The sequence below is a fragment of the Tiliqua scincoides genome, unplaced genomic scaffold (assembly GCF_035046505.1).
Source record: "Tiliqua scincoides isolate rTilSci1 unplaced genomic scaffold, rTilSci1.hap2 HAP2_SCAFFOLD_117, whole genome shotgun sequence".
In the NCBI taxonomy this organism is placed as follows: Eukaryota; Metazoa; Chordata; class Lepidosauria; order Squamata; family Scincidae; genus Tiliqua; species Tiliqua scincoides.
The window spans coordinates 57708-67707 of NW_027101369.1; the positions used below are offsets into that span (position 1 = coordinate 57708).

The window sequence follows — 10000 nt, forward strand, 5'->3', positions numbered from 1 at the left end:
CTCTTTTCCTGTTCTGCAACCACCAGTGTTTTCATTGTGAGGGGGGGGGGGGCCCGCTGTGAGATACAGGAAGCTGGACTAGATGGGACTATGGGCTGATCCAGTGGGGCTGTTCTTATGTTCTTAACTACAATTCCCAGAATGCCTTGCAGGTTTCTTGTTATCTGGTGTGCTCCCTGGGCATTTGGTGGGCCGCTGTGAGATACAGGAAGCTGGACTAGATGGGCCTTTGGCCTGATCCAGTGGGGCTGTTCTTATGTTCACCCCATACGCAGCCTAAACGCTTGCCCCGCCGTCTCCCATTCCCACAAGTTCTAATCCAGAATTTCTCCAACTTTGGGTCAGGACCCACTAGATGGGTCACGGGGCCAGTTTCCAGTGGGTCCCATAGCAACTAGCTCAGCCGCCATTGAAAATACAGAGCTGAAAATACAAGGTGCAGAGCTTCTGGGAAAGGTGAGCTCCCAGTGGGAGAGAGTTGGGGTGCTTTTTCCTGGCTAGGTGGGGATGCTGGGAAGGGGGGAGGGCTGTGTGATTAGAGGAGGATCCAAGTCTGCTTTGACTTCTGAGCTTCCAGGCTGATGACATCGCGTCCGTTGGGGCCACTCTACAAAGCGGCTCCAGGTGCTAAAAAGATTGAGAGCCTCTCTTCTAGTCCATTTGCTGTCTTTGTGTGGTTTACTCTGTAACAACCTGCCCTGTGCAAGGCGTGTTTCACACCAGCGATTTTCAGCCTGTGCGCCATGGCATCTTGGTGTGTCATGAGAGAACCACAGGTGTGTCCACAGGGAGTTTGAAGCACAGCGGTTGAAATTTACTGAAAACTCTTCTGGAAGTTCATTCCAGAAGTTTGGCAAGCACCTGCCGGAGGTGCGCCAGAAGAATTTCCTGCTGCATGCAGGGGTTGGACAAGGTGACCTTTTAGGTTCCTTCCACCCCAGGATGTGGTGATGGCATCTGGCCTGGACGCCTTTAAAAAGGGGATTGGACAAGTTTCTGGAGGAAAAATCCATTACAGGGTACAAGCCATGATGCGTGTATGCAACCTCCTGATTTTAGAAATAGGCTATGTCAGAATGCCAGATGCAAGGGAGTGCACCAGGATGCAGGTCTCTTGTTATCTGGTGTGCTCCTTGGGGCATTTGGTGGGCCGCTGTGAGATACAGGAAGCTGGACTAGATGGGCCTATGGCCTGATTCAGTGGGGCTCTTCTTATATTCAGCCTACAAGGGAGAGTACCAGGATGCAGGTCTCTTGTTGCCTGGTGTGCTCCCTGGGGCATTTGGTGGGCCGCTGTGAGATACAGGAAGCTGGACTAGATGGGCCTATGGCCTGATCCAGTGGGGCTCTCCTGATGTTCTTATGTTCCAACTCTAGGATTCTATAATTCTATGAAGTGTCCTTCTGTTGCACGAGGAGGCCACATGCAATCTCCTTGCTCCTCAGAAGGCCTCCCAGATGTAACTGAAAGACGCTTGCTGTCACACCTGGGAGGTCCTCTGAGGCACTCCAGCCACAGACTCAGAATCCATAGATACTCAAATGCACAGCTGCCAAGCCTCTGAAGAAGGAGGGCTCACCATACAGCCTGAAAGGGCCTTGGTAGGGGGTCAGACCTGCAACGTGACTTGATTTGCTGAGCTGCTTCCTCTGTCTTCACTCCCCAAGCTAAGTTGCATTTTTATATCTTGGGTGTTGGCCGTGATTCTAATACGGTGATGTCATTTCCCTCCTTCCTCTTCCTCCTTCTTCCTCTTCTAGGAGAGGAGGCCTTGACCATGTACATGGACAAGAGCCGACTCGATCGGAAATCCGGCAACGCGACCCAGAGCGTCGAGTCCCTCCACCAGCTCGCCTCCTCCTATTTCGTGGATAGGGATGGCACCATGAGACGTCTCCATGAAATCCAGATCTCCACCGGAGCAATCAAGGTACGGCTGTCTGGGCATTGCAGAGGGCGGGGTCAAGGTGGCTCTGAAATGCGTTCATTCTGGGTTGGTGGCTGAGGTCTATCCCCCCCCCTCCTTAGTCCCAAAATGGTCCAAAGCAACGAATCATAACCAGGCCTGGCCCATCCAGAAGGCCAACTGAAGCCGTCCATGACCACAAGGGAGACAACTGAGGATGAAGAAGAAACAAGGATGAACAAGGGATGTGGAATTCTTATTTCCGTTGCTAGTATTCTACTCAGGCTACAGTTCTATACGCACTTACTTGGGAATCTTGTGTCAACTTTCACAAGCAAAGGTTGACCCAAAGGCTTTTCAACAAGGTGCTTTTCCATAAGGGATTTGGGGGGGGAGACAGAAGGACATATAGAAAGTGCAGCCTGTGCTTGGAGATGGATTTTGCTGCTACAAGCGAGGGGTTGGACTATATGGCCTTGTGTGGTCCCATCCATCTCTGTGATTCTATGCTCAGTTGCACAGTGTTATCTCAGCACACAGTAGTAGAGGGATGCCATGCAGGGAGGAGTGTGTTCTCTCCCCCCCTCTTTGCAACCATGCGCTACTACCACCGCCACCCCAAATTTGGCTGAAATTTCTGTCTAGAGAATTATTGGCCTTGCTTCAGTGATGAGATTGTGGCGGCCTCCAAATCAGGCAGAGGCTCAGGAGATCGTCTTGGGGGGTTGTACAACCCCTGCGTGTGTGTGTGTGTGTGTGTGTGTGTGTGTGTGTGTGTTGCCTTTTGTGCTGTGGGCTCACCTGGGAGTCTTTTGACTGGCTCTCAGGTCTAGGAGCGACTTGAGGCCGGCATTGCAGGCAGACAAAGAGCTTCCAGATTGGAGCGGTTGGGGGTGCAGAATGAAGCAGGGGAGAGCTACAGGGGCTGACAAAGGCAGAGAAAATGTTCACCCCCCCTCCACCAAAGGCCCCTTCCATCCTCAAAAGCAATCTACTAGGTGTGTGGGGGGGGGAACCACATCCTCTGCAATTGACCAATGAAGCCAGTCCTTTCCGAAAAGGATTCATCGCATAGGGTGTCGGTGGGCAAAGCTTCTTTCTTGGCACTGAGGATGCTGGGAGTCTCCTGATAGGTGTGGGGGGGGGAGAGAAAAAATGATCATCATCTCAGTGATGACCCCCCCCTCCACTCCCTCCCTGGTGAATGGGTGCAGTTTTTGTTTTCTCTCAACGTTGTCAACCATTGAAATGGTTCTGCTTGTCTTTGATCTGCAGGTAACGGAAACCCGGACGGGCCCACTGGGTTGCAACAGCTATGACAATCTGGACTCTGTGAGTTCTGTCTTGCTGCAAAGCACTGAGAGCAAGCTCCACCTACAAGGTAAGGAGGGGAACTGCTCCGTGTCCAGAAGGCAGTGGGGAAAGCATCCCTTCCCATCCATCTCTGCCCTCGTTGACATCTTCACCACATTCCCGTCGTGCTTTGGAGAATGCAGAGCTTTGGACGTCTCACAATCCCTGATCAAAATTCCTAGTCAGAGGCAGGCTTGATACTGAGGGCTCATACCTGCTTTGTTTGGAAACGGAGCACCTATGGCGCTCGCCGTATGAACGTGAGTCCAGCAGTTCTCAAATTGTGGGTCAGGACTCGCCAGCAGATCCTGATCCAAAGTTTCGTGAGGTCATGAAACGGGCAAGCCGATAGCTGACAAGGAAAGTAATTTTGAGCCCTAAGGGAAGTGAAACGGAGCCGCAGGTGTGAGTTTACTCAGAAGTAGGCAACCGTGCCTCGGTCCGCTTTGAAGTGCAGGCCGAAAGGAACGCAACGCCACCGGTATGGTCCCGATCCGATGAATGCAGGCCCCAAAAACCTCTGGAGAAGGACACCCCCCTCCAAAGCTGACAAGTAAAATGTGTTGTACTTTCTGCAATCCTTCAAATATAAAGCAGTGTTTCTCAAACTGTGGGTCAGGACCCACTAGGTGGGTCATGAGCCAATTCCAGGTGGGTTCCCATTCATTTCAATATTTTATTTCTAATCGGTTAGACTTGATGCTACCATGGTATGTGACTGCATTTGGGGAAGTGTTTACAGACCTGTACTTTTAACAAGCTACTATGTTTATTCTTCGAAGAACAGTAGCGAATGGGACTTACTCCTGGGTGTGTGGGTAGGATTGCAGCCTAGGACCCTGGAAAATTTCCCTGCTTGATGATGTCACTCAAGGCCATGACATCCCTTCCAGTGGGCCCTGACAGATTCTCATTCTCAAAAGTGGGTCCCGGCACTAAAAGTTTGAGAACCACTGGTTTCAAGAATTTTTCCTCCCCTTTGTACCGCGCTCAGGGCAGCTCGCGAACGAAAGCCTCGTAACAATTATAAATCAAACAATGCTAAAACATTAATATAAATACAAAACAATAGAACACAACAAACTCCCGTGGGTCACAATTAAAATTACATTTCATTAAACAGAGCGCTCCCCCCCCATATCAGCATTTAAAACTTTGTTGTTGGCAACCTTCAGTCTCGAAAGACTCTGGTATCGCGCTCTGAATGGTGGTTCTGGCACAGCGTCTAGTATGGCTGAAAAGGCCGATTCAGGAGTGACAATCCCTTCCACACTGGGAGCAAGTGCAGTCTGTCCCTGGTGTGTCTCCCTGGCTATGGGCCTTCCTTCTTTGCCTCTTTGCCTCAGCCTGTTGGCCAAGTGTCACTTCAAACTGGGAAAGGCCATGCTGCACAGCCTGCCTCCAAGCGGGCCGCTCAGAGGCCAGGGTTTCCCACCTGTTGAGGTCCACTCCTAAGGCCTTCAGATCCCTCTTGCAGATGTCCTTGTATCACAGCTGTGGTCTACCTGTAGGGCGCTTTCCTTGCACGAGTTCTTCATAGAGGAGATCCTTTGGGATCCGGCCATCATCCATTCTCACGACATGACCGAGCCAACGCAGGCGTCTCTGTTTCAGCAGCGCATACATGCTAGGGATTCCAGCTCGTTTCCAGGACTGTGTTGTTTGGAACTTTGTCCTGCCAGGTGATGCCGAGGATGCGTCGGAGGCAGCGCATGTGGAAAGCATTCAGTTTCCTCTCCTGTTGTGAGCGAAGAGTCCATGACTCGCTGCAGTACAGAAGTGTACTGCATTCAAAACTAGAGGGAGGTTTTTGAATAAGGAAGCCTTCCAAAATGCAATCTCCCCCCCCCCCTTTTAACCACAGACAACACAAGGGTGGCTGCAAGGGGACCAGCACTCCCAGGCAAGATGAATGATCTGTGGTTGCTTAGATGTTTCCTTAGGTAAGAGAGAGAGAGATGACCCTGAAAGGTCCACCTCCACCCCTCCTTCCTTCTGTGCCCCAGTTATTATCTCTGTTGACCGTAGCGCTGTGTTGATCTTGCCTGACAGCTGCCACAATGTCGGGCTTGCTAGCAAATGCGGTTAGACAAAAGTGGGTGATTCATAGCCACGGGGCAGAGAGGTCTAAGATGGATGGAAGCCCAAAAGACCCTCGCCTCTTTTATCCAGGCCATCGGGGCAAAAGGGTCCAAGAACAGAGAAGAGCCCTGCTGGATCAGGCCAAAGACCACCTAGTCCAGCTTCCTGTATCTTCTGATGGCCCACCAGGGAAGCACACAAGACAACAAGAGACTTGCATCCTGATGCCCTCCCCTGCATCTGGCATTTGGAGACCAGCTACCCCTAAAAACCAGAGGCTGCATGCAGTCATCGTGTCACCTATAACGGCCTTTTCCTCCATCCATGTGTCCAATCCCCTTTTGAAGGCATCCAGGCCTCGTGCCGTCCAGTGGCGAGGAGTTTCACAGATCAAACAATGTTCTGGGTAAATAAATATGTGATCTGTTCTTCTCCCTGCTGGTTGTGATGCCACCTGTCTCCATCCACTCCCTGGGTTGGACAGAGAGGAAGTGTGGAGCGGGAGAGAGTGCGCTGAGCTGGAGCATTGGAGAGTTCGAGGAGCAGGGGCTGGCAAAGAGGGCTGCATCTGGCTTCGGACCGGAGGTCTTTGGCTGGCCTTGCCTTCCCCTTTTTCACCCTCCCCATTCATGTGTTTTATTTTATGCCTCTCATCCCCTGAACATAAGAACATAAGAACAGCCCCACTGGATCAGGCCATAGGCCCATCTAGTCCAGCTTCCTGTATCTCACAGCGGCCCACCAAATGCCCAGGGAGCACACCAGATAACAAGAGACCTGCAAGGCCTCCTGGGAATTGTAGTTAAGAACATAAGAGCAGCCCCACTGGATCAGGCCATAGGCCCATCTAGTCCAGCTTCCTGTATCTCACAGCGGCCCACCAAATGCCCCAGGGAGCACACCAGATAACAAGAGACCTCATCCTGGTGCCCTCCCTTGCATCTGGCCTTCTGACATAGCCCATTTCTAAAATCAGGAGGTTGCACATACACATCATGGCTTGTAACCCGTAATGGATTTTTCCTCCAGAAACTTGTCCAATCCCCTTTCAAAGGCGTCCAGGCCAGACGCCACCACCACATCCTGTGGCAAGGAGTTCCACAGACCGACCACACGCTGAGTAAAGAAATATTTTCTCTTGTCTGTCCTAACTCTCCCAGCACTCAATTTTAGTGGATGTCCCCTGGTTCTGGTGTTATGTGAGAGTGTAAAGAGCATCTCCCTATCCACTCTGTCCATCCCCTGCATAATTTTGTATGTCTCAATCATGTCCCCCCTCAGGCGTCTCTTTTCTAGGCTGAAGAGGCCCAAACGCCGTAGCCTTTCCTCATAAGGAAGGTGCCCCAGCCCCGTAATCATCTTAGTCGCTCTCTTTTGCACCTTTTCCATTTCCACTATGTCTTTTTTGAGATGCGGCGACCAGAACTGGACACAATACTCCAGGTGTGGCCTTACCATCGATTTGTACAGCGGCATTATAATATTAGCCGTTTTGTTCTCAAGACCTTTTCTAATGATCCCAGGCATAGAATTGGCCTTCTTCGCTGCCGCTCCACTGCGCTTCCACTCAGTTGAGCTGTCGGTGATCGATCAGGGCAGGCCAGGACCTCGGTAGCGCAGACAGATGCGCCTTTGACCCACACACCTTCATTACCCTGTATCTCACTGGTTCTCTGCAGCCTTAAACTCCTTTATCAGCCAACCTGAAATCCCAGACTTGATGTCAAGGCAAGTCAAGCCAGGCCAGGAAGTGGGGGGTGGGGGGCTGTCTTAAGAAGGTTTGTCTCCGATGCGCATCTTGCCTTGCACATCAGGAGCTGACCGAATTTGACAAGCAGAACTTATCAGGTACGAGGAAACAGCTGTGAATCCTCCGGGGCTTTCAGTTCCACTAGGAAGCAGACTCGGCTGTGAAGAAAGAGATTAGTGAGCGATGCTGATTTTTTTGTCTCTCTGCATGTCAGTGTTCTCATTGCGCGTTCCACAGGAACATGGTCATGCGCTGGAAAAGGGGGCGTTGGGCTTCTCTCGTTGACCTTGAAAGCTCCACCTCCTCTTCGGACTACAGGAAAGCAACATGGAGGGGGGAAGAGCACGCTGTACATTTTGATATCCTTATTCATTCTGGTTGAAATAAATGCCAGAAGCATAACCGGGGAGTGTGGTTTGGCGAGCAATGTTTGCTCCGTTCGGTTCTGCGTTGCGTTTCAGGGACTTGTGAGTGGGGAGGCATCTGAACATAAGAACATAACAACAGCCCCACTGGATCAGGCCATAGGCCCATCTAGTCCAGCTTCCTGTATCTCACAGCGGCCCACCAAATGCCCCAGGGAGCACACCAGGTAACAAGAGACCTGCAAGGCTTCCTGGGAATTGTAGTTAAGAACATCAGAACAGCCCCACTGGATCAGGCCAGAGGCCCATCTAGTCCAGCTTCCTGTATCTCACAGCGGCCCACCAAATGCCCCAGGGGGCACACCAGATAACAAGAGACTTCATCCTGGTGCCCTCCCTTGCATCTGGCATTCTGACATAGCCCATTTCTAAAATCAGGAGGTTGCACATGCACATCATGGCTTGTAACCCGTAATGGATTTTTCCTCCAGAAACTTGTCCAATCCCCTTTTAAAGGCATCCAGGCCAGACGCCGTCACCACATCCTGTGGCAAGGAGTTCCACAGACCAACCACACGCTGAGTAAAGAAATATTTTCTTTTGTCTGTCCTAACCTGCCCAACACTCAATTTGAGTGGATGTCCCCTGGTTCAGGTGTTATGTGAGAGTGTAAAGAGCATCTCCCTATCCACTCTGTCCGTCCCCTGCATAATTTTGTATGTCTCAATCTGGCCCCCGTGGCCGGGGTTTGGAGACCCCCTGCTCTAGTATTTAGATCTGAAAGCGTTTGGTTCCAACCACACCGGTGCTAACATAGTGGACTGTGGCATTATAAAGGGTGTTGTATCTCACAGTGCGGAGATCCCCCAGCAGTGCTCTGTGGCAAAAACCTGGTGCTCTTGACGTGCCCCACTAAAGGCATCTTTGGTGCCCCTGGAACTGGAGGTTCAGGGGTCAGTGTGGCTGAGCAGATCTGGTGTGGACCCCTGGCCATGGCTAACATCTGACCTCAGCTTCCTCAAGCAGTGAACTCTCACAAAAGCATCATGGCTGAAGCATCAAAGCTCGATCGGGCCTTGCTGAATTGGGACAGCTTCAGTTCTTGGAGGAGAACATTTGACCTCTCTTACATCCGCTCCCATTTGACTTTTTAATGTGTGCCTTCCAAGGCTTTGTGCCTCCTGGCAGAGCCTTACAGGAGCTGGCAGATGCAATGACGTTTCCAACTCGGCTGGGCCCATGCTGGGCTATGCGCCCTTCCCCGTGCCCTCAATTCCTTGCGCACGGCAACCAGTGGGGGGGGGGGGGAAATCTCACAGCAAAGCTTTAATGCCTCTTGTCACCTTCCCAAGCTGCTAATGAAACAGCTTCTTGTTTTAAGTGAAATGTATCTGTTTGCAAAGTGCCCGGGCACAATGTTTATTTCCATTTGTTAGGTCTCCAAGTCATCTTCCCTCAGTATTTACAAGAGAAGTTTGTTCAGTCCGCGCTGAGCTACATCATGTGCAACGGGGAGGGGGAGTACGTCTGTCGAGACAGCCAGTGCGGCTGCCAGTGCGCCGAGGAGTTCCCACAATGCAACTGTCCCATCACCGACATCCAGATCATGGAGTACACGTTGGCCAACATGGGGAAGTCGTGGACGGAAGCCTACAAAGACCTGGAAAATTCGGGTAAATTTTTTTTTTAAATTCCTGACGCGCCCTTCGCGGCTTTGACCTACCCCCTGGACCCACTTGTATTTACACCAGCCACAGGGTTGGCACCGATCCGAGTAGACCCACTCGGGACCATGGCGCAACAGAGTAGACGAGTAAAGTGTTCTACTCGCCCTCAGTCACACAGTCACACCGCTGTCCAAGTTGTTCCCGAGCATGCAGCTGTAAGCTCCCGAACGAAAGCGCAGCAGACGTTCGAAGCCAAGCGTGGCAAACTCCTTTCGTGCAGCGGGCCAAATAGCACTCATGGCCCCTGCGGAGGACAGGGGGTGATGTCGTTAAGCAGGAAGTGAGGTCATTAAGCAGGAAGTGAGGTCATTAATAATAATAATAATAATAATAATAATAATAATAATAACAACAGGTATTTATATACCTCCTTTCTTGGTCTTTATTCAATACTTTATTCAAGGCGGTTTACATAGGCAGGCTTTTATTTAAATCCCTTATTAAATAGCGATTTTTACAATTGAAAGAAGGTTCTTTCTTTCAAGAACCACTACATTCAAGATGTTTCTTTCATGATCTGGCCGCACATTCTGGCCTCCATCCTCCCACGCTCAGAGCAGATGGAATAGCTCAGCTCAGCCTATCAGCTGCTCCAAGGTTGCACGGTGCCGGTGGCCTCGAACCGGCGACCTTGTGGATGTTATCTTCAGGCAGACGGAGGCTCTACCCTCTAGACCAGACCTCCTGCCTTAAGCAGGTGATGGCCAGAGACGAGCATTTTTTTGTTTTCTCACTTTAGGAACAGAAGGGAAATTATGCAAATCTTGATCACTATTTTCAGGGTATGGGAGACCCCAATCAGAATTGCTCGTACTG

The 10000-nt window shown here is 51.0% G+C and overlaps 1 protein-coding gene across 1 annotated transcript in view; it reads left to right on the top strand.

Moving 5' to 3' along the window:
• BRINP1 (BMP/retinoic acid inducible neural specific 1) overlaps positions 1 to 10000 on the top strand; it is a 55919-nt gene that overhangs the window by 31350 nt on the left and 14569 nt on the right. Inside the window, 3 exon segments of the mRNA XM_066610980.1 lie at positions 1762 to 1931; positions 3183 to 3288; positions 8894 to 9130. Of these exon segments, the coding sequence (XP_066467077.1) occupies positions 1762 to 1931; positions 3183 to 3288; positions 8894 to 9130 (513 nt within the window).